The sequence below is a fragment of the Nerophis lumbriciformis genome, linkage group LG07 (assembly GCF_033978685.3).
Source record: "Nerophis lumbriciformis linkage group LG07, RoL_Nlum_v2.1, whole genome shotgun sequence".
NCBI lineage: Eukaryota > Metazoa > Chordata > Actinopteri > Syngnathiformes > Syngnathidae > Nerophis > Nerophis lumbriciformis.
The window spans coordinates 19,853,319-19,879,485 of NC_084554.2; the positions used below are offsets into that span (position 1 = coordinate 19,853,319).

The following is a 26,167-nucleotide window of genomic DNA, read 5'->3' on the forward strand; positions in this document are numbered from 1 at the left end:
CAATGTGGGAGCGTGGAGCAAAAGCAGGAAGTGGAATATAGAATTCATTATTTTAAAATCTGTTCATAACAAACAAACCCTGGCGTAAACATAACCTCTGTGGCGGAGTAATACACAACGCCTCGTTTGTCTGTTGCGCACTGAACTACTTGATAAGCTACCATCACTTGTAAAAATGAAGCAAGCGAAGCTAAACGTCAATTTGTGAGGTGTTTACATGATTAAAAGTTCAAATGTGAGTTAACTTTTCTGAGAAACTGCATTTTCAAAACTGATATAAAAAAAATGTCCACTGCAGAGGACACTGCTTCTCAGAAAGTAAAATTTGAGAGACACAGTGGACGTTCCCGCACAATTCTTTGTACTTAAAAATACTTGTTTTATAGTAATAATTATGATTAGAACATTTTAACATTGTTTGTTTTCAATTACAGTAAGCGTGTTTATCCTAAACATTCCTGCCACTTCATTTTACACACTATAATATTGTTAAGTATTTTCTTAGGATTTATACCACAAGAATATCGTATTGTGGACTTAATACTATAATAATATCGTACCGTGAGATTTGGATATCGTTAGATCCCCAATTATTAACGAACAATTGCATTCTTTTTGTATTGTTTCAGTTTCACAAATTCCTCAGTAAATTCACCTAAACGTCACCGTATAGTTATTGAGTTTGTTTAGCTGATTGGAGAGCTGGCTTCCGCAGCTAATGGGTCCATGACGATGACTTCAATTTTGTTTGATTAGCCGTTTTACTGCCGCGTTACAGGCACCGTTTGGAAACACTTAAGGTATAATTTAATTTAGTTTAATAAACATTTACAAAGTATTTGTGTGTAAATAACTAATTTCACAACTTACAAACTGTATCTGCGGCTTATAATGGAACTTTTTTTTTTCTTAAAAAATTTTGTGGCTGCGGCTTATATACTTGTGCTCTCTATAGTGGGGAAAATACGGTAATTATCTGTGGTTGGGCCATGTCTTCAGTGCTTGTCTAACGGCTGACATTGCTGACTATTGTGGGATTGATTGGGATGGGCCACAAATATTCAAACTTGAAGACTTTCACATTCAGTTTTGCTCCAGCGATGGGATTAATTGAGTGCCGTTGTGTTGCAGTTGACCAACATCACCCTGCATTTGATTGACGAGCAGTCCAGAGTGTAGTCTGCCTCGGATAGGCTTGATCCTGAAGAAGATAAGCTCTATAGGAAATGTGCGAATGGATGACATTTTTAGGACTGTCAAATTCCATTTTTTCTGCTTCCATTCTCTATCCTCTCCAATGCAGAACTCGAACGGGTGATAACGGTGGAAATGAATGGTTGTTTTTTTTATAGCTCTCCAACTATGCCCTGCCCACTGCTTGACTGCATGTAGAATCAAATAACACTGCATAGGAAGTGAGGGAATGTTTTACTGCGTTTGTGTCCTCCCTCTGTGCACCAGCTCTGGACTTCCTCTTTCTCTGAACAAAAGCTGACATGGCTGACAGCTGCCCTCAGGCACAGAATAAAGCCCACACTTCCACGCTTTCCTGCTAGCAAGCATAAATGCATGTCATGCTTTCTGAAAATGTGTGTGTCAGTAAGTATGTGTGCATGCGTGGGTACTGCCCTCCAAAGGGGCGGGTCAGTCCTGCGCTTCCTTATTTGGATTGTGGGGTTGAGGGTCGCACGGCATCGAACAGTCTGCTAGTGATAGACACGAAACTTTGGAAGACCTGACATGAACCCAGGAAGCTAAAGTACACTAAAACCTTGTGATTAGTAAACAACATACATTTGAGAAGAGAGAGCAAAGGTAAGAGTGAAAACATCTGGACGGACAAAGAGAGCAAGAGAGGCGGAGAAGGAACAGGGAGTCATTGAGAAGAAGCACATGGTGTAAAAATGCCTACTAATTTTACGGTGGTCCCGGTAAAGGACAGCTCGCAAAAGGCAAAAGAGACGATTGAAGAGGAAGACGGCATTAAAGACAATGACTTAAAAGATGATGTGGACGTTGAAGGTGAGAGCAGACATTTTTACATCTACTGGATGAGGGATGATTACATTTACTGGACTGTTATTAGCTTTGGATTTCCCTCTGACATTGTAACCATGTTAAATGCGCATTCAAGAAGGAAAAACAATCGCTGAAAACTTCCAGCTCTTCTTACATAATACAAAACAAGCTCCCCAATAAGTTATTTTCATGTCATTGTCTGTATTCCTGAGATTGTTTGATGTGTAGTAAATAAGGTTTTTGCAATCTTGTTTCCTTCTACAAATACTAGATTATCTTTTTGTGGCCTAAATATTTTCTCCTACTCCCATTTGAACTCCATTCTACGAGTTATCTACAGTATTATGTATTTATTTGAACATTTCTCATAATCTCCAATGCTGCTGAAAGGAGATTCATGTCAAGTAGCAATGAGTACTGAATTCAGTACTTTTATGGGTACCTAAGAAATTTCGTCAGTACTACCGGGTACCAATTCATGTCAAATTAAACATTAAGATGTTTTGTTACCTTTTTCTGCATGTGACGTCCTGTCCGGTTGCAGACTCGGCACCGGTTCAACCACCTGGCGGGCGTATTCTTGGTGGACTGCCTCTCAGTAATTATATCATAATTAATAGCATCATAATTAAATTAAATTATCCCCTCAACTCCCCCCAAAATGGATTAACTCGCTGGAATAAAAAAGACAATATAACATACATCCATAAACGTGGACGCATGTGAAAAAGTGCAATATATTTATCTGTACAGTAATCTATTTATTTATTTATATATTTATTTATTTTATAAATATATATATATATATATATATATTTATATATTATGTATATATATTTATTATTTATATATGCACCTTATTGCTTTTTTATCCTGCTCTACCATGAGCTTATGTAACGAAATTTCGTTCTTATCTGTGCTGTAAAGTTCAAATTTGAATGACAATAAAAAGGAAGTCTAAGGCTAAATATATATTTATCCACGCCAACAAAGCAAGCATTTATGACAGAAAGCACACAAAAGTAAGGCTTCACTTTTTAAAATGTGCTAGCACGTTGCTAATTACTATTGGATATGACATATACAGTGGAGCCTTGATTTACAAACTTAATTGGTTCTTGAACATGGTTTGTAAATCGAAAACGTTGAAGCAGAGTTATCCATAAGAAACAATGTAAACATGAATAATTGGTTCTAGCCTTGAAAAGCATTTACAAAAAAAAATACACACTCAACAACGGCCAGCTGAACTGCCACTGCGCGCACACACACAAAAGTCCCATAGGTGCTCTCAAAAACATTAACAATCATGTTGCTACGATTAAAAAAAGTAAAATCCTCTTTACTTTTCTGTCGACAAATGTTTGTGGCATGCAACAGACGAGGAGATGAAGGCAGAAACACAAAGTGGAGAGGGGAGGGGAGGAGAGGCAGTGTGTTACTGCTCGAAAGGAGAGTCCTCTTCTTGGGTTCCCACTTCTCTCTAAGTCTAAGTCCACAGCGATTCCCTTCTTCTTTCCAAGCTGGTTTATTGGCTTTTTTAGACCCATATTAAGAAAGCAAAATAGACTAAATTTGGTGAATGACGAGAAAAGAAACATGCTGAATCACTCAGGAGTGGCGACTGAGTAATGGAATGCGTAAAAAGGATGTGGCGTAGAGGGCTCCGCCACTCCAATTTCAAATACACGCGAACATGATAACACGTCACTTTTTGCAGTGTGTTGTTTGAGTGTGGTTGTGTGACTGCCAGACTTTGTTTGATTGGTGAAATGGAGTCAAACATTAGTAGTGCTTAAATTGGAATGGTGAAATATGTGACAGAAGTCTCTCAATGAGCCTAATGAATACATTTTCGCAAGCAGTAATCCATAGATTATGAATATATGTAGCAATCGGAATGAAACTCAATGTAACAAAGTAAAAGTGTTTGTTCTTTAAAGAAATACTCAAGCAAAAGTAAAAACTATGTTACATTGAAACTATGAGAAGTGCAAATTATCCAAAAAGTTATACAAGTAAATGTAGCAGTGTAAATGTTGTGTGTTCCTAACCAACTCTTTCATCACTAAGTAAAAGCAGAAGTAACAGATTATTTAGGAATTAAATATATAGTAGTGAATTTTGATGAAGAATAATGTGATGAATGTTACTTTTATCATAAACAGATGACTATGGTATGTAATGCACGATACAAATGCAGTTATACAAACATCTTACTGGATCCAAACGCCTTCATGACACACATTCCAACTCTTTTAAGGGTTAATACACTAAATACACTACAGTTTTCAGACCTCGTACTCAAATGAAACCCTTTGTGAACTGAGTTTAATTGCATTTTTTTTTAGCTTATTTAGTCCCGCCCTATTAACGTGTAGTTAGTTGTGTAATTGTTTCCATAGATGCTGTTTTGTTACAACAGCCCATGAAACCTGTTGTTTCTCAGCAAAATGACTGCCATATGTTTTTAACAAACTCCCATCTAACCTATTTGGTCAGATTGTTGCTCATGAAGCCGTTATAGCACTTTCATTAGATTGATCTGAGTACTTAATGTGTGCTTTGGTTGTGCCACAATTGCGGCTTCATGCTGGTTGAGACTTTTACAGAATCCTGGTGTGAGAGAGCTATTTTATCTGTTCAGAGTAGTCCTGCTGAATGCTTAGAACCAAACTAACAGTGGGAGTGTCATGTCCCAAAGGATTTTCATAGGATGACTAAAACTACATACAGCACTCTGTTGCCAGCTATCAATAACATGTACTGTACAAAAGTACAGTATGTTGTCATGAGAACAGTACTGGCTTCAAAAAGGGAGGGTCTGAAAGCATATAATGTTGGCCTGCTTGTTATAAAGCAGTTACTGCTATTGATTATCCTGTTGGCTGGCGTCCTGTTGGTTGAGTGGGGGGAGGTGAGACACCACCGCCATGATGCATGCACACAGTACATGGACACAGTTCTTCCAGTCTAACTTCCTTAACGTTGGTCTGGTTTCCCTATTCTACTGTAGGTATGGTTTAGTCTTTGTACCCATCACTATTTTAGTCTAAAAATACTGGTCGTGTGATTCAACTGCTGCTGAATTCTAACCTTTTTAAAAGCACAACAATGTCGACAAAAATGACAGAGCTGGGTTGGGGCTTAGGCACTAATGTATAATCACAATACATAATAATGCATTTTCTTTCTCATTAGTATTTTTTACCATTGTAATTGGAAGGTCAATAACTTTTAAGTATTCTAAATAAGTAAACAGACAAAAGTAAAATAGACTTTTAATCTCTGTTAGCAAAAATTGGACTTCAATAAATATTGGACATTATGCAGTTTTTTCTTTCTTTTTTGTTGCCATCACTTTCCAACAAATTGAGCATACTAGTTTCTTCGTCTGTGTTGATGGGGTGATGTTGGTCACTTGTTTTAAGCTGGACAAGACTGGACATTTGATTTGCAATCATCTTTTCTTCTCCTAATTTTTGTTACTTTGCGGTGCTTCTCACCAGGGGCGCCGCTAGGGATTTTGGGCCCCATGAAAAGAATCTTTACAGGGCCCCCAACACAGTGTCATTATTTTTTCTGTATTATAATTTCATCATCATTAGGGGCCTCTCTGGGCCCCCCTCCATCATGGGCCCCTAGAATCCATCTCCTTTAACCCCCCTTTTCGGCGCCCCTGCTTCTCACTGGCGAGTAGCAACTAGCGAGATGTTGTCCGTGCATCCTGAGTGTGTACTGTAAGTTAGCGGTCACGCCACCGCCCACTAGGGATGATGTTTGATAAGAAATTATCGAGTTCGAGCCCATTATCGAATCCTCTTATCAAACCGATTCCTTATCGATTCTCTTATCGAATCCAGATAGGTTGTTGTATATGGAAAAAAAGACACAATACTTGGTTTAACAAAAGCTCACTTGTATTTTTTAAGAAAAAAAGGAAAATAAATAAATAAATAAATATTGACTGTTGTTACCCAAAAAAATAAACAATTAAATAAATAAATATTTACTGTTAGTGCCCCTTAAGTGTGCCACCTAAGAAAAATACATGCAGGGAAAATCCTGCATTCATTTGTATTGTACAGCACATTACATTTGAAACAAATCTCAGAGTAATGGTGTTGTTTACATTTTGCTCCATTATATGTCAGCAAAATACAGACCTGCAAACTTTGGAGTGGTGTAGGCTACAAGATACCGTTAACGTTATCAGACACATACAAAAAGGCTAACGTTAATGTTACCGCTAGCCACTGACTATGCTTAGGTAGCGTTAGTCTAGCTAACATTACTGCAGTCCTGGTTGACATAAGAGGTAATGTTATTTTAGCCTAAAGGCTACAAGTGAGCAGATATGGAAATTAACCAGCAACAGTTAACGTTAGTTACTCACCGGCACTATCACTGGGACTGCAGGTTGAAGCAGAGGAAAGGGGTGTGCTTCGTAATCTCTGTCGCTGCTTCTCCACGACACGTTTCTCTAACCTTCAGGTTATGTACGGCCTGAACATGTTTCAACATGTTTGTTGTACTGCTCCCCTTACAGGAAAGCGAAGCCTGGCAATAATTGCAGATAGCCGTTTCCTCGTCGTATTTCTTAGTAAAGTGAAACCATGCCTTGGAGCGTTTTTTCCGGTCCATTGTTGCTGCTGCTTCTGTATCTGCCGCCGAATGACTGAGCTATGTCATTTCCTGTGACGTCCCACAGGACATTTCCTGTGACACGGGATTCGTTCCCAGGGATTTGAATAAAGAACCAAATCTTTTTCTTTACTGTAGTGGCTTCGATAACGGGAACCGGTTCTCAAAAAGGGATTTGAATCCATGGAATCGGTTCTTTTCTTATTGAACAATCGGGAGAACCGGTTTCGAACATCATCCTTACCGCCCACTGAGGCAAAGATTGTGGATGATTGACTGGAGGATTCATGCAGTTTATTTAATTCTGCTGTTGAATAAAAACGCTCAGGTGTTGAGAGCGATGCACAGAGTACCGCATTTTTCAGACTATAAGGCGCACTTCAAATCCTTTAATTTTCTCAAAACTCGACAGTGTGCCTTATAACTCGGTGCGCCTAATGTACGGAATAATTTTGGTTGTGCTTACCGACCTTGAAGCTATTTTATTTGGTACATAGTGAAATTATAAGTGTGACCAGTAGATGCCAGTCACACATAAGAGATATGTGTAGACTACAATATGATTGCAGTCACACATAAGAGATACGTGTAGACTGCAATATGACTCAAGTAAACGACACAAGCAACTTTTCTTACCTTTTTGGTACCAGCTAATCTGGTATTTGGGATCTGCATAAATCCTGAAAATGTGCACGCTTCCGCCTTTGTAGTCCGTGTCGACACCGTAGTTGATAAGCTTCTTCTTTTTCTCTATCTTCTTGTTATGGGATATTAATCCTCTGCTGTTACCATTTCTAATATAAAGTAGTGTAAAATTTTTACTTATATCTGTCAGTAAACTTGCCATGAAAGCGCTAAAACATACCGGTGTAGTGAGTTTACATTATTCACCCAAGGAACTTCAGTTATTATAGAGTTCCGGTCGGACGGTTTTTCAAGAGACACATTTCCGGCGGTGTTGTTGCACTAGTGAGCCACAGATGAGGAGATCCTGCTCCGTTATTGATTTAAGTAAAGTCTGAATGTCAATCAAACAGTTAGATGCATCTTTTGACACTTCTTTCACACCCGTCCTTGCACGCTACACCTCTACAATGAAGATGATGGAGAAAAGACGCTGCAGAAGGTAAGCCACGTAAATAAGACCGCCCACAAAATGGCGCATCCTTAAGCGACTGTCAGAAAGCGGCTTGAAGATTGTCTGTAAAACATAATCTATGCAACATTTTGACCAAGGAACCACCATTACATGTTATGTACACCACAAATAAGTGTTTTCATTTTTTTTTTAATAGAATGAAATTACCCCTTTTAATGCGCCTTACAATCCGGTGCACCTTTTGTATGAAAATAGACTTGACTAGACCCGCTCATCGGCAGTGCACTTTATAATCTGGTGCGCCCTATGGTCCGGAAAATACGGTAAACCCTCTTTCACCCTGTTCAAAAGCGATATAGAAAGAAAACAAACGCACACAGACATTACAATTGATCGATGACAGCAAATTTATCGAGTACATTTTCATTTATTGTTTGATTAATTGATTTATTGACTATCAGCCAAGGCCTAATTACATGTTTCAGTAAACGCAATAAAATAAGTTGTTTTTATTGACTCAGACACAGCCTGCTGCTTTGGCTTTTATAGTAAAAGTTTTGAGACCTACAGTATACTGCAGTATATACATGTATATCAAGGTCTGGAATTCACAGTAAGAAGTTTGCATACACCCAGGAGTATCATAAATAAATGATTTATTTTAACTAAAGTTTTTTTTCCCACAGGGCTTTAGTTTTATGTAGTCCAAGTTATCCTTTTTTTTATGTTGAAACCCTGTCTATGTGCACCAACTCCTCCAGTCTTGTCCTTTGCGTTCTTCTCACTAAAATGTGTTTGCTAGGAATGTAACGATTTGAAAATGTAATATCACAGTTATTCTCACCAAAATTATCACGGTAATCATTATCATAGTATTGTTGAAAATATATTCAAGCACACTTTTAGCCAAGTTTTATTTTAAGAATGAATAAATACACAATATGCTTACTTGGCAGAATACAAATTGTATATAATAATATTGGTCTGGCTACTTAAGAGCCATATAATTTTTACTTGAGTGTTTAAATATGACGTATTTTCCTCTGTTTTAATTTGTAAAAGTTTTAGTGATTTTGTAATAATACAAAAAGAACGGGTGTTTGACGCGTCATGTCCGGTTTATGTCACGTCATACAAATTCACTTCCTGTTGTTGTATTATTTTGAGTATAGATGGAGTACTCTGCTCGGAGATCACAGCCTGTAGGTTCAATGTTATCTTAGCTGCTCAGACAGTCATGTGTTTATAAAAGTTTAGATTGGTGAATGTTGTTTTTTTTAATGGTGAAAGAGGTTAATGTCTCTTGTATTCATGTTAGCATTTAGGATAGCTAATGCTAGCTTGCTTCTCCAATAGAGCAGCAGTCTCACTGGGTCTTGAGTTTATCACAGTGTTATCAATCATGTTTTTTGGATCATTTTAATTCAAACAGTAATATTAACCTTGGAGTTTTACCGCGGTTTATCATTATATCGTTTATCGTTACATTGTCTGCTTCATTCGATGTTGACATATATAGACTGCTTTTGTTTGCATAGAATTTGAGAGTCAAATGGGTCATTCATCTAATGTCCATAGGGATTGAACGATTAATGATATTAATAATAAACCGCTGTAAAACTCCAGACGGTTAGTGTTACCGTTTCAAATTAAAATTATCCTAAAACCGTGATTAATAACCGTGTTTCTCAACAATGGGTAATATGGTTTATTTACTCGAGAAGCAAATTAGCACTCTAATTGCAATTGAGCTTAAATGCTTGTAGGAATACAAGACACATGAACCTTTTTCCCCGTTACAAACGCCATACCACAATCTAAACTTTTATGAACACATTACTGTCTGAATGACTAAGATATTCAACTGTGTACATTGAACCTGCAGGCGGTACTCTCTTAGAACACAGTGATAAATATGAATATCCATACACAAAGGTGTCTACAACAAGAAGTGAACCTGCATGACGTCACATAAACGGCATTTGCCTTTATCATAAAAATAACCTATACAAATAACAAAAGAGAGAAAACCTATTCAAATGATAAAAAAGGGATTCTTAACAAAATGTAATGTTTTTTCTACCAAGAAAAGTACATTGTGTATTTATTTATTTCTAAATAAAACTTGATTAAATTATTTCAGCGCTTGTATACAGTAAGTACTTATTTGAGCACATTCAACAATACTGTCTACAATACCATGATGATAGTTTTGGTCGCAATAACCATGATATGATATTTTCATTTTGTAAGTAGATACAGGGATCGCTAAATGGCGGGCCGCGGTCCGAGTCCGGACTCAGAATTATTGAAGTATTTTGAGCTTCTATTTTGACTGGCACAGCTTTTATAGACTTACGGTACTGGTTTATTGGATCAGGTAATACACTGACCAATTGCAAGCTGAAATGATACTGCTCAGCCAATCAAATCTGTGCATTCCAGGCGGCAATCATGGCAATTCTGAAAGCAGAGACAGACGAGAGAGAAGCGAAATCTGTAAAAGTTATGTTGTGAATGAATTATCAGTAAACATGGAGAAGGGTTAGGATTAGATTTAAGATTTGCTTCTTTCTGCTCCTTTAGACATACGTTTAATTCATCCATTTTGAATTATGCAAATGTAACCATGTGATGTTCCTTCAATCAATCAATCAAAGTTTATTTATATGGCCCTAAATCACAAGTGTCTCAAAGGGCTGCACAAGCCACAACGACATCCTCGGCTCAGATTCCACACCAGGGCAAGAAAAAACTTTAATGTAACTTGTCAAACAAGTCTGAAACATATAAAACATAACTATCACTAGAGGTGGGGGAAATAATCGATTTTAGATGCATCGCAATTCTGACATCGACGATTAAAGAATCGAGCCATCTCACCGAGGTCCAACCTGCTCCTTTGTTATAGGGTACGTATGGTCCTGTCCAGTTCCTGGACTTTTGCATTAGGAAATGGTATTTATCTGGACCTTTTTGAATTTTAGTTGAGGACCTTTGCCCTTGTATGTTAGTAGGAGAGTAACAATAAATGGCAAAAATTATAACTGCGAAAGAACTAGGTCAGGTTTTTTTGTTTTTTTTTGCCATCACTGCATTTTCACTCATTCGTCTGTGTGAATGGGCCCATCCAATTCGAAGCTTAAATATCCAAATTTTTGTTGCTTTATGGAATTTCTCACTCGCGAGTCGCAAGGCTCTCTGTCTGTGATGTCTGTGTGTCTAAAGTTGGCGCTGAGTCACTCTCCGCCGACCGACACAAAGATTGTGGATGACTGAAAAGAGGACTCACTGTGTTCAGTTAACGTGCTCGGGTGCTGAGAGCAATGCACAGAGGAGACCTCTTTCTCTCTGTTTGAAATGAGACACTAAAACACAAGGCTCAACAATTCTGATTGGTGAACATGTCTGTCACTCAAAAGTAATATTTGAGAAAGCAGACTTACTAAGTGCATAGACACATAGTCGCTGATTCCTCTTACTACGTCATCTTAATGCAAACCCCAACAACCTCCGCCTCTTGCGGTTACTGTAAGTTATTGCACTAATTAAACCTCACACTAATTAAAACCTTGATGTCGATTCGACGTGAATTAATTGTGCAGCCCAGCCTAGATATCTGGTTTTCAATTGCATAATCTAGGTGTGTTTGTCTGACTTCTCAAAAGCCAAGCACGATCCGATTAAAGTGTTTCAAAGGGTTGTAGAATGCTTATTTTGAGACAAATTATTTGAGAAATCAGACTAATTTAGTGCATGGAAACATAGTCACTGATTTTTCTTACATCGTCTTATTCTCTGGCACACCAGGGGCCCCATTTTTAAAAGTATGTGGATTCTAACATTACACACATCTCAGAATGCACATACTCAAAAAAAAAAATCTGACTTAAGAAAACATGCTGCACATACTTGCCCGCACTCTTCTTCTTATAAATCACACCAGCAGAAAGTTTTTTTCCTGGTGTCCTCCCACAACTCCTACTCCACAATCATCCGAAATGGTCACGCTAAATAGATCATGAAAATGGTGATGATTTAGAGAATCACACGATTCATGTCTATGGAAACTACAGTACAACCATGAACATATACCAGCACACTCTTACAAACTCATGTTACATAACTGTGTTCTTTACTTTGGGATATCATTAAGTGCATCACACATACACACTGCAGACATCAAACCAAGTGCAGCTTGATACCATTAATCCTTCGTACGGTATGATTTGATCGCCCCTCTTAAAGCTCAAGCCTTCACACATCTGTCAGTCTGGTGGTGATGATGATCTGTTGATTTTCACACATGATAGGGAGGACACTACAGTTTCACAGTGACTATTCTCTTTGCTTGGTTGATGTTACAAGTAATATGAATTGAAGTGACATATTATTGCAAGTTAACCAAAACCTGATGTACTTTTGAAATATTTTTTCACCCTAAGGCCTTTGTTCATGTTTAAAGGCCTACTGAAACCCACTACTACCGACCACGCAGTCTCATAGTTTATACATCAATGATGAAATCTTAACATTGCAACACATGCCAATACGGCTTACTAAAGTGCAATTTTAAATTTCGCGCAATATATCCTGCTGAAAACGTCTCGGTATGATGACGTCAGCGCGTGACGTCTCGGATTGTAGAGGACATTTTGGGACAGCATGGTGGCCAGCTATTAAGTCGTCTGTTTTCATCGCAAAATTCCACAGTATTCTGGACATCTGTGTTGGTGAATCTTTTGCAATTTGTTCAATGAACAATGGAGACAGCAAAGAAGAAAGCTGTAGGAGGGAAGCGGTGTATTGCGGCCGACTTCAGCAACACAAACACGGCCGGTGTTTCATTGTTTACATTCCCGAAAGATGACAGTCAAGCTTTACTATTGGCCTGTGGAGAACTGGGACAACAGAGACTCTTACCAGGAGGACTTTGAGTTGGATACGCAGACACGGTACCGTGAGTACGCATGCAGCTGCGGCTTCCAAACATTTGATCGCTTGCCCGTACGTGCGTGCCGCTATGTGCATGTCATGTACGTAACTTGGGGACTTTGGGGAAATATATGTGCTGTATGAACTTTGGGGAGGTGAATGGTACTTTGGGCTGTGGGATTGAGTGTGTTGTGCAGGTGTTTGAGTTGTATTGGCGGGTTATATGGACGGGAGGGGGGAGGTGTTTGTTATGCAGGATTAATTTGTGGCATATTAATTATAAACCTGGTTGTGTTGTGGCTAATAGAGTATATATATGTCTTGTGTTTCTTTACTGTTTTAGTCATTCCCAGCTGAATATCAGGTCCCACCCGCCTCTCACAGCATCTTCCCTATCTGAATCGCTCCCACTGCCCTCTAGTCCTTCACTTTCACTTTCCTCCTCCACGAATCTTTCATCCTCGCTCAAATTAATGGGGAAATTGTCGCTTTCTCGGTCCGAATCGCTCTCGCTGCTGGTGGCCATGATTGTAAACAATGTGCAGATGTGAGGAGCTCCACAACCTGTGAAGTCACGCTACTCGTCTGCTACTTCCGGTACAGGCAAGGCTTTTTTATCAGCGACCAAAAGTTGCAAAGTTTATCGTCGATGTTCTCTACTAAATCCTTTCAGAAAAAATATAGCAATAGCGCGAAATGATCAAGTAAGACACATAGAATGGACCTGCTATCCCCGTTTAAATAAGAAAATCGCATTTCAGTAGGCCTTTAAGAGTGTCACCTTAACAGCAAACTAGCAGGGAAAGACAAGATCGTTGACTGCAGCACAAGTCCACATTCAACCTATCCATGGTTTTGCTCTGTGTTGTAGCCCCGTTGTGACTTGTGTTTTATAAAAAGTTCAGGATTAGCCTAATCTGGTTAAGTAATTAGAGCCCACTTCACATGCTCTTAGACAGATTAATGGGCGGCTAAAACAAAGGCTGAGTTCTTCAAGTATTCAGATAGTTGGGTTTGGCCCACATTTTGTTTCTGTCTACGTGATAATGTATGCAAAGCAAGGACATCGTTTCCAAAGCGTTTATACACTGATTATTAACACTTTGGAAATTGCACGACAGAAATATTGTATTTGCTGTGAACTGTATTGTATTGATTCAGATAGTTGGGTTTGGCCCACCTTTTTGTTTCTGTGTACGTGATAAAGTATACAAAGCAAGGACGTCATTTCCAAAGGGTTTATACACTGATTATTAATACTTTTTTGCCCGACATCAATACTGTATATGCTGTGAACTGCATTGTAGTGATGTATTAATTTTTTGTCCAGCCTCTTTTATTTTAGTTTTACATTTTTTGACGTATTTCAGCTTTAGTCATACAAATCGGTTTAGTTTTAGTGAGTTAAAATGACAGTGACTGAAATTATACATATAAAATATATTTACAGTGTCTAGGAACTTTGAATTTCAAGTTATGACTATAACTTCTTTGTTGGTCTGGTTTGGAGTTGTTGCTTCAAGTGCTGAACCTGCTCTTTGTGGTTTAGCCTTCCAAAGCAATTTACGGGAAGAGAGGCACATGTATTATTGTTTTTAAAAACAGTTTTAAACGCTTTCATTGTCACTTGTAATATCTGCTGAAATTGCATGTCTTTTTAACATCTTGCAAAGTACTGTCTTAAGTGCTTACTGTTGGACCTATTGATTGTCCATCTGCAGTATGCCACCCTAAAATGATGTAGTCGATGGGACTGCTCACTCCAAAAAAAATGTATATTGATTTTACAGTATATGTTAGATGTTTTATTTGTTCACTTTGAAGGACAACATTGTCACCAAAGTGGGTACTCTAATATTAGAACTTGATTATTGTATTGTATTTTCAGCTATTGAATAATGTTTTTATTAGGGTTGCCCATACATCGTTCAGTTGATCATTGAGAATTACATTGTTTAACTTTGATTGCTGAATAATTGTGTCTTGATGTAAATTGAGGCAAAATTAAGCGGGTTGACATCATACCCTGATTTGCACAATACTGAATACTCACTAAATATAAATTGGCAACCCTTTCTCTGTTAGATTGTTGTGTATGAGGTATGTTGTAACAAAATTATGACACGAACATGTTGTAAAGAGAAATGTAAATGTGTAAACTATTTGATATATCACTTGTAATTGCATACATGTTTGAAATAAATTCAAACCAACAACAACAACCATCTACTGTACAGAGCTGGAATGACATGCTACACTAGCAAACAGTCCCATTATAATGTGTTTATGAGGGATGAGCGCCAAATGTGTCTGTGGCGGGCCACAACAAAAAAATGAATATGTAGAGAACTGCTATTACCAAGGATATATGTTCTAGGGAGGAAGGTGAGGTAGAGCCTTGTCGTGATGAAAAATTTAAAAACTAATAATAACATAAAATAAATATTATTTGTCCTATAAACTGTTATAAATGTGTTTTCTGTATAGTTACGATCTTTAAAAAAAAAAATCGTTAGTAAAAATGATTAAATTCTCACTTTTTTTGATCATACACAGTGCATAAATCTAGCAGTAGATTATATTGACGTTTTTAACTGCTCAGTGTGCAAAGCTAAAGAGTATCCGAGTGCCCTCAGAAGTCAGAATTTAGCTAAGACTAATGATGTAGGCCTGGCTTACTGGCTATTTTTGTTTGTCAGCATGTCAATATAATTTGGCACAAATATTTTTACATTACAACTTTCTACACTGTGGAATCTACTGTCTTTGTTTATGTAAGTGGGACATCATTATTATTGATATTCAAACTCTAAATACAGACAAATCATACTGAGAGGCACTGTAGTACTGTGACCATGAAGAGGGGGACATACAGTACGTGAGCTCGCAGGTGCCTGTTACTACTGTCTTTTTTCAGAGAGAAAGACAGTTTTTGTTTTGTTTTTTTAGTAATTCAGATACAATAGTATATTTTAATACTCTGATGAATGAATGAATGGGACTGCCAAGATGGAGGATTACATATCCAAGTTCAAAAAACGAGGGTGATCTTTCTTTTAAAACAAAGTAAGTTTTTATTAAGAAATACAGGTGCATATACTTCACATACAAATAACAGGTAAAACCATAAATGTTTTTGATTTTATAAAAGTACATTTAAATGGGAAAATATTTATTTGATAACATTATGAAAGTAAATTATCTTATTTTTCTTGTTCTCTATTAATATTAAAGAATATAAATGTAAAGTAAAAGAAAAACTAACTCATAAACCATCAATGCTACACCTGGCGTGAACTTCATTGCTGGTTATTGTATAACAGAGCTGCTGTGCTTCTGCTAGTATGTTTTGACTACAATGACAAAACATTTTTCATACACGCACAAATATTTCTTCCTAGTGACTACCAATCAAAAAAAGAGTGTATTTTATTAGTTGCTGTGGTAGAATCCAGGTTAAGTTGGTAGAGTGGCCGTGCCAGCAATCGGAATGTTGCTGGTTACTGGGGTTCAATCCCCACCTTCTACCATCCTAGTCACGTCCGTTGTGTCCTTGGGCAAGACACTTCACCCCTTGCTCCTGATGGCTGCTGGTTAGCGCCTTGCATGGCAGCTCCCGCCATCAGTGTGTGAATGTGTGTGTGATTGGGTGAATGTGGTAATACTGTCAAAGCGCTTTGAGGACCTTGAAGGTAGAAAAGCGCTATACAAGTAAAACCCATTTATCATTTATCATTTATTTAATACTGCCATGCTTTTATTTTGAAGCTCACTTTGCACTGAACAGGAAGCGAGTGTGTGTATATTTTAATTTTGTGTAATTAGACAGTAGGTATATTGCTGCTAAGTGATAACAATGAAGTTAACAATAAGGTCAATGTCAACTTAAACAGGCACTTCTTAGTAATAGGAAGGACATGGTGGACCAGGACTTAATGCGTTGTTCATAGGGATGTCATGATAAACCGTGGTAAAAGTCCCCATGGTTAGTATTACCGTTTTAAAATAAAATTATCATAAAAGCGTGATTGATAACACTTTGATAAACTCAAGGACCGGTGACACTGCTGATTAATTGGAGGAGCAAGCTAGCAATTTTAATAAGGCCAATCTGAAGACTGTACTCCCTAAGTTCTACCAGCACGTGAAGTGTTCTACAAGGGGCAAGAACACCCTGGACCACGTGTATACCAACATAAAGCACGCGTACAGAGCTACACCCCTCCCCCAGCTTGGACAGTCAGACCATCTTTCCCTCCTGCTCTCTCCTACCTACACCCCCATCAGACGCCAGGCCAGGCCTATCACAAAGACTGTTATGACCTGGCCTGACGATGCACTCCCGAAACTTCAGGACTGCTTCCAACACACAGACTGGGACCTCTTCCAACAACAGGAGCTGGAGACAGCCACAGGAACGGTGCTGGACTACATAAAGTTCTGCATCGGGAATGTGACTGTGGAAAAAACCATCCGGGTTTACCCCAACAAGAAACCCTGGATGACCAGCCAGGTCCGCACACTCCTCAGGGCCCGCGACGCAGCCTTCAGGTCAGGGGACAGGGCACTGTACAGTGTTGCTAGAGCCGACCTGAAGAGAGGGATTAAAAAAGCAAAGGCGGACCACAGGAGGTGCATAGAGTCCCATCTGTCCAGCAAAAACTCACGGGAGGTGTGGCGGGGCATTCATGACATCACGAACTTCAGAGGCTGCAATATGACAACTGCGGATCAGAGTGCGACACTGGCAGAGGAGCTTAACTGTTACTTTGCCCGTTTCGAAACCCCCCAGCGACACTCATCTGCTCCAGCCCTGCCCCCGCCCCCACCGGGCTCCGGCACCACTCCACTCACTGTACAGGAGCACAGTGTCAGACGAGTGCTCCTGGCTGTGAACCCCAGGAAGGCTACCGGACCAGACGGAGTACCTGGAAAGGTGCTCAGGACGTGCGCCCACCAGCTCGCTCCCCCCCTCACCAGGATCTTCAACCTCTCCCTGGTTCAGGCAGTCATCCCATCCTGCCTGAAGTCATCTACAATAATCCCGGTGCCGAAGAAGTCTCCCATCACCAGCCTGAATGATTACCGACCAGTGGCCCTCACTCCGGTAATCATGAAGTGCTTCGAGCGACTTGTTCTCCAGCACATCAAGGACCATATCCCTCCAGACTTCGACCCCCACCAGTTCGCATACCGGGCGAACAGGTCCACAGAGGACGCCATCGCTGTTGCTCTCCACTCTGCTCTGAACCACCTGGAGCAGCAGCAGAGCTACGTCCGGATGCTCTCTGTGGACTATAGCTCTGCCTTCAATACAATAATCCCGGACAGACTCTGCAATAAACTGGACACTCTTGGCCTCCCCCCTCTCACAAACGCCTGGATAAGGGACTTCCTAACGGACCGACCCCAGAATGTGAGACTTGGCCCGCACCTCTCATCCTCCCGCACGCTGAGCACCGGCTCCCCACAGGGCTGTGTGCTGAGCCCCCTCCTCTACTGCCTTTACACCCATGACTGCAGTCCGGCCCACAGTGACAACCTTACCGTCAAGTTCGCCGACGATACCACAGTGGTCGGGCTCATCTCCAGGGGTGACGAGGCTGCCTACAGAGAGGAGGTCCTGAAGCTGACGGCCTGGTCTTCGGAGAACAACCTCGCTCTCAACACCAGCAAGACCAGAGAGATCATCGTCGACTTCAGGAGGAGCAGCACCGACCCTGCCCCCCTCTACATCAACGGCGAGCGTGTAGAGAGGGTCCACACCTTCAGGTACCTTGGAGTTCACATCTCTAATGACTTCTCCTGGACAGTCAACACCACATCAATCATCAAGAAGGCTCAGCAGCGGCTACACTTCCTTAGAGTCCTCGGGAAGTACAACCTGAAGCCTGACCTGCTGCTGACCTTCTACCGCTCGTCCATCGAGAGCCTGCTGACCTACTGTATTACGGTATGGTACGGCAGCTGCACTGCAGCAGACAGGGAGAGGCTGCAAAGAGTGGTCAAGACGGCTCAGAAGATCATCGGCCGCCCTCTCCCCTCTCTGACGGACATCTACACCTCCCGCTGCCTCAACAGAGCCAGTGCCATCATCAAGGACAGCACCCACCCTGGCTCTGACCTGTTCCACCTGCTGCCCTCTGGGAAGCGCTACAGGTGCATTAAAACCAAAACAAACAGGCTAAAGAACAGCTTCTTCCCCAGGGCCATAACCATCCTGAACGGACTGCCCCATTGTCCCTCATAACTGCCTTCTCTTCGGTGCAATAACCCATTCCACCAACCACCCTGTTTTTGTTTTGTTTTTTCATGTATATATTCATTTCACACCATATTCATTGCACTTCTACATTTTTTAAATTTTTATATATTTGCACATTTTTTTCTAGCATGCACACATCGCACTGTATGGAATGGCCTCAATCTCGTTACCTTGCGTAATGACAATAAAGCTGATTCTGATTCTGATTCTTAAATGCTGAAATGAATAGAAGAGACATTGTCGTATTTCCCCTTTAAAAAATGACATTCCCAGTCTAAACTTGAATGAACACATCTGTCTGAGTAACTAAAATATTCAGACACGCATTGAATCTACAGGCCGTGCTCTCTTAGCACAAAACAATCGATCAATACTCAAACGAATATGACAACAGGAAGTGAATTTGCGTGACGTCACATAAAATGGACATGACAAGTTTTTTGTTTATCATTAAAAAAACTAAAGTTTTACAAATTAAAACGGAAGAAGCCTTAAATGCTCAAATAATAAGGCTCTTAAGCACCAGAACAATATTATGTAATATATTTCTACTGCCAAGATACTGTGTGGCTATATATTTATTGTATTTCATTTTTCTGTCGTTCAGAGGTCGTTTTATTAATTTTCAAAAATATACAATATTCTCCAAACCCTTTTATACACTCCCAAAATAAACCTCCCTCTTTCTACATAGTCACTCAGCTGAATAACTCCTGTTCTACACAGTCCATTCTCTCTACATATAACAGAGATCACCTTTGGCTAAAAGTGTCCTTTTTTGGATCAAGATTCACAATAATAGCAGCAGCACAACCATAACACTGTTTGTCTGGTCAGATACCTGGTCATATAGAAACTGCATGGTCAGCACAAGATTGCCAATGGTCCATCAAAAAATGCTAGAAATTGACAAAAAAAAGACAAAACAGTACTAATAATAATACAATTTTAAAATGATTTTATTTAGAGGAATAACAAAAATGATTGTCCTTTTATTCCAGTACATGGGTAGTGGGTTTTGCGAGAAAGACAAAAAAATGCTTCCAAATATTATAAGATTATGTTCAGAAGCACACAGAATAAGATTCAGCAGCATGTCCTTTATCCATTGAGAAAGGGTGGCCTTCTTCCATTTTAGTCAAATCAAAAGATGTGCCAATAATGTGATAAATGAGGTTATCCAGCTGCAGTGACGGGCAAGGTACATGTAGCTAAGCTATGCAGCTTAACTACATTTTCCAGTCGCTTAGCTACTTTTTTAACAAGTAGCTTTTACCTGTAGCTTAGCTACTTTTAGACCCATGTAGCTATGTAGATTACATCAAAGCTACAACACACATTTAGGAACACACACTAAGGTGAGTTGAGTTCATGAAAAGTTTTACTGCACATAACCATCAACTGTTCCCAAACAACAGGCGGTATAGCTCGGTTGGTAGAGCGGCCGTGTCAGCAACTTGAGGGTTGCAGGTTCGATCCCCGCTTCCGCCATCCTAGTCACTGCCGTTGTGTCCTTGGGCAAGACACTTTTCCCACCTGCTCCCAGTGCCACCCACACTGGTTTAAAAAAATGTAACTTAGATATTGGGTTTCCACAATGTAAAGCGCTTTGAGTCACTTGAGAAAAAGCGCTATATAAATGTAATTCACTTCACAGAGAGATGCTGTTTTTTTTGTTTTTTTACTGTCAGTAGAGAAAATGAATAATATTATAGGGGTGGGCCAAAGAAAATGCAAACTAAATAAATACATACAGTGGGGTGCGGGGACACCTATATGTAGTTGTAGGGCGTCCCCAGCTAAATGACAGATAGTTAGTAGTAATGGACCCATATTGGCAGTAGCAAGCCACTTTTGCCGTGTAGCTTGTTGTGTAGGTTGCTACAATTCTCAGGGGATAGGGTCCCCTGTAGCTGAGCTACATTTAATTGAGAGTAACTTGTAGGTAAATATAATACATTTTCCAAGTAGCTTGCCTATCACTACCCAGCTGCTACTTGCAACACGTCTGGTAAGACTTCAAATATGGAAATCAATGGGTCTGAAAAATGTTAATTCCGACACAAAAAAGTTTCCAAGCTTGGACAGGACCAAAACCTATGAGACAGTGTTGCATCCATCAACTTACACCTCTTGGGTTAGTTTGTGGGAAGATTTTCGCAAATTTGACCTTGGAGTAATGCACTCGATGCACCACTTTAAACTGAATAAGATCGTGTCGAGCACACATAAATGATGTGTGAACTTTGGTCCATGTTCCGTCATCTAATTCTATTTGCCAATCCTTTTCCCGCGACCCCAAAAGGGACAAGCGGTAGAAAATGGATGGATGCATTTTTCCGTTCCTTTTAATTTTGGAAAGTGAAAAGGAACTTTTAGTCTAAATAATTCCAAGAATTTGTGAGATTGCCCCTTTTCTTGTTGGGTCAAGTGACACAATATCATCCATAATCGATGCCAGGGGTTTATTAGTGAAATGATTTGCAAGTATCTGAACTGACGTGATTTAGGCATGTACATTTTTTTAATTATAACAAAGTGCCAAAGAAGAACAAGACATTGCTTCTGTTCTTACCCATGCAGTCTTTATCAATGTGATAGTGTGACCAATGCATCAAACAGTTTATATTAGCAGCCCAATAAAATGATCGAAAGTTAGGAAGGTCCATCCCATCTTTAATGTTTTGCTCTCTGTAGAAATTATTTGCGTGACCGTGGTTGTTTATGATTTCAAATACAGCATGGTAAAATTTAGTCTAGTTTCTTGAAACATGTGACAGGGATGAAAATGGGTAGACACTGGAACTCTCTCTCTGAAGCACTATCATCTTGACTGCATTGACTCTGGCTACAGTCCTTTTTGGTTCTGTCTATTAACTTTCCGAAATTCTGCTCTAGGAGTAGTTTATATTGTTTAGTAGCCATTATAAAACAAATTCATATTGATACATCCTTAGTTGGTCCACAGGAAAACTTAATATAAGTGGAATTAACTTTAGCAGGTTCCACAGTATAAAATATGTGATTAAAGAAATGTATTCCAATACTTGCTTCTTGTTTAATTCCATGTAATTAATTTAATTCCATTCCACACATCCTTCCTCTCATTCCTGCCATTGTCCGCTTCAGTCACTTTCTTTGCTCCTCCCACTCAGTGTGTGTGTGTTCACACAAACATCGAGCGTGAAAGTGTGTGTAGCAGGGATCAGAAGCTCAGCAAGGTTAAGGGAAAGCGTGCGCGAGGGCGTGCGTGCCAATCTGGTGGGGAGGGCAAGGGTGCTTTGTGATGCATGACTGTCGCTGCCATCGTCATCACAGGCCACTTTATACACACACACACACACACACACACACACACACACACACACACACACACACACACACACACACACACACACACACACACATACATGCATACACACACAAACACTCTCACAGGAATAGCTGATCCTCACATTATCCACACAGCACAGGCAGCATTCCTGACTTCTGCACCTCACTAACATTATCTCTATACTTTCGGAGCCCTCATTACTGGAGTTCCCTAAGGACCACTGTTAGGACCCCTCCTCTTGAGACCCATTTTTGGCCCCGCTCCTCAAAATGGAGCAGAGGGGAAGCTCTCGTCGGAGGGGTGAGTTTATTTGTTGAGTCTTTGGGTTATTCAGATTTTTGCATTTTCACTTTTATATAAGAGCTGGCTAATGTAGTACTAAGTGTGTTTTTATCTATTTAGTTTTATTTAGAGGTTGTTAGGCTGTGCACTGTGTTTTAATTTTTTGGTTGAAGTATTTCATTGACTCTGTATGCTAGTTGGTCCTGATGAGTGGAATTCATTAATACACATCTTTGTGGTGCCACTAACAGATGCTTTGCTTTAATTTGGCTCACAAACTAAAAACAAACTTTAAAAACTATGTTGCATCTTTCCAGTCATTTATTTTGGTTACGTCCATCACGATGTAAATAGCTTTCTGAACTGGTGCTGATACTTGATGTCTTGATAAAAAATGTTGATCTGTTTTCTAGTGACAATCTAAATCCTCTACATACTGCACAGCTACAGTATATACTGGACATCCACTGTGTTACATACTTTCTCTAAAGTAATTTTTTAATGAATAAATTATAGCGTATATTATATATTTTTTTAAATCCTTCATAAGTTATGTTAATGCTACTCGTTTTTGACCCTTTCAGCTGGAAGTCATATTGACTTTATTGTCCCTCCTATAGCATCCTTCCTTATTGTGTAGATTGCACCAGGAGCTAACGTTAGCAGCGTTAGGCAGCTTACAGCTTCGTCACAGTGCAGCTTAGTTGTTATAAATAGGATGCCTGGTCATTTATTTACCACAGTGACGAGAGAAGCTGACCTAACCATTAGGGTATCCTTCATGTTCCATCTACCTGATGAGCACAGAGCTAATATGTTCAGAGTTGGCCTAACCTGACCTATTCAGTGGGTCTTTTAATCTGCACCTGTCAAAAAAACACCTCAGCTACTGTACTGTACTTGGTATTTGATTTGAGTGACTGTCATGTAAAGTGTCACACTTTATTCCTTAGATGTTTGGGAATAATTTAATGAGAATGAGACACATTGTAATTAATTCTAGTCTCACATAGTGTCATGTTTTTCTTAAGAATTTAATATGTCAAATAATCAACTTATAATAAAGTTTACTGTACGTTTACGCACCATCCAAGCAATAGCATCCTCTCTAGTCTAAATAAAGGACCATCTTTAAGATATAAAATAATGCAACGCTATATGATACAATGTCTGTTTGCAATACATACCTGTAGTTATTGCAGATCTGCAGTACCAGAGGCCTGAGCTTCTGTTAGTTGGCAACTCAGAGTGGACATTCATGCGATAGGAAAATCTCTTTAAAGTTTCTGATCACTTGTTTTGTAGGCCCCTTTTTTATATTGAACGGAATATATTGATCTTATTATGTAATGTTTGAATCGTTCAATGTTTCTTTTCAATTCACCCTGATACGTAAAGTATAATAAGTGTTGTTTTGGGTCGGACTTAACTTTTGGTGTTAAATAACTGCTGCCTCAGTGTTTCTTAAGACAATATTTGATGTTTGTTATATACTAAAAACAATGGACCAGTAAATGTATTGAAGCATACAATTTAAGTAATTACCAAAGTTTTTGGTCATGGCTAACAGTCCAGTGTGTAGTGTGAGTTTGTCTGCTGGGATAGGCTCCAGCTTCCTCACAACCCTGAGCAGGACACGCAGTATAAAAACAAGATGGCTGGACAGATTCAAGCTGATGTTATTATTACAACTGATTATACATTTCTAGTGTGTCGTGTTGGTCCTGTATTCAAACACTGTTCATTTTTGAATAAGTATAATTAGGGTGAATTTTGAGACAGATATGTGTTTGAATAGATCTTTTTTCAGAGCTCCTCAACACTTACTGTAAATGCGCTATTTTAGTGGTAGACTGAAATGTTTACACTGAATTACTATTGAGAACTTATTTATTTATTTATTCACCTGTACACCAACCTGTTTGAGTTATTCTTCCTATCCTTCCTAAAGAGTTATAATGTTTAGTTTTTGTTGGTTTTGTGCACAATTTGCAACAATATTGCTTATGTTGTAGCTTGTCAGAAGGGGTGAAAGTGCATTTTTGCATTTACTTTCCCTGAACCTTTAGTCTATTCTGAACACAATTTTAAAAAGCCTTAAACATTTCAAACTGTCACGTAGTGTACATCAGTTTGAGTTTTTTTTAATAAAAATACAATTAAATGGGAACTGCACTTTTTTGGAATTTTGCTTATCATTCTCAATCCTACTGACCACACGTCTTTTTTTGTGTGTGCATTCTAAACATAAAAAACCCTTGTAAAAGGTGGGTAACAATGCAGCAAATGAGGATCGATCAACGTACAGTACAGACCTTCTCATTTCAATGCGTTTGTTTTTATTTTTTTGACTATTTACATTGTAGATTGTCACTGAAGGCATCAAAACTATGACACATGTGAAGTGAAAACCCTTTGAGGTGACCACCTCTTAAAGCTCATCGAAAGAATGCCAAGAGTGTGCAAAACAGTAATCAGAGCAAAGGGTGGCTATTTTGAAGAAAATAGAATATAAAACATGTTTTCAGTTATTTCACCTTTTTTTGTTAAGTACATAACTCCACACGTGTTCATTCATAGTTTTGATGCCTTCAGTGACAATCTACAATGTAAATAGTCATGAAAATAAAGAAAATGCGTCGAATGAGAAGGTGTGTCCAAACTTTTGGCCTTTACTGTATATTGTTTACTCTGAAAAACATCCAAAACCCGCCAACAATACTCCATTTACATGTCATGATCTGCATATTAACCAGGCTGTAGCATCATTGAGTTTGTAAAAGCCAACACCGCCAAACTATTTATCGGGCGTCGTGACACACACTGTTTTAAGACCACTGGTGAGCTGATAATAACGTGGTTGCGACCCGCCATAAAATAAAGAAGCTTCTGCTTCTGCTATATTGCGTTTGACTTTGGAAAAAATAATTCTGGGTTGTAAATCAATCATCAATCTTACCTGTATAGTAGAAGGTTGTGGCAAAAAAACGGAAAGTTGGTCAACTTCGAAATCTACACACTACCAACTTGATAGTTGACACTTTACGGCCCTAATCAAATGGAAAGCAGCAGATTATCGCAACGTTGCTAGGAAGCATTTTTTATTTGAGGACTGAGGATTGCTCTAAAATTACTAGCTCAAGAAAAAAAAACATCCCATCAATCGGCCTGCCAGTGAGTGCAGAAATTGTGACTGTTTTATCTTCCTTATTGAAACTAAAATGCACTGGAAAGTAGTTTCGGTAATGTTTAAAATGAGCAAAATATTGTAAATATTACATGTCATCATGAATGCGCCTGCTACTACATTACGTATATACATATAGCATTTATACAAAACAGCATTGGAGGTTTGTGGATGTTTTTTAGAGTGTTTTATAGGCAGAGTAGCTCATATCCCTATTACCTGCATTTAAGGGTGTGAATCTTTGGGCACCTAACGATTCGACGATTCAAAAAGTGTTTATAAGAATACATTTTTGTAAAGAAAAAACATTTTTTTAGTCTATTATTATTTTTATTTTTTTTAATTGATTTTTGAAAATCATGACTCGATTTACAGTTGAGATGAATAAGAATTGGATTCGAA

The 26,167-nt window shown here is 39.0% G+C and overlaps 1 protein-coding gene across 8 annotated transcripts in view; it reads left to right on the forward strand.

The window, feature by feature from the left end:
• slc12a7b (solute carrier family 12 member 7b) overlaps positions 1-26,167 on the forward strand; it is a 155,593-nt gene that overhangs the window by 36,882 nt on the left and 92,544 nt on the right. The window contains exon 1 of one of the 8 annotated variants that reach the window (XM_061965714.2): positions 1,695-2,022. The exons of 6 other annotated variants lie outside the window; for them this stretch is intronic. In XM_061965714.2, the coding sequence (XP_061821698.1) occupies positions 1,905-2,022 (118 nt within the window). In that variant the 5' untranslated portion in view covers positions 1,695-1,904. Of the gene's footprint in view, positions 1-1,694; positions 2,023-22,366; positions 22,597-26,167 lie in introns of those variants that run through there. One more of the 8 variants, XM_061965715.2, reaches the window with a different exon arrangement.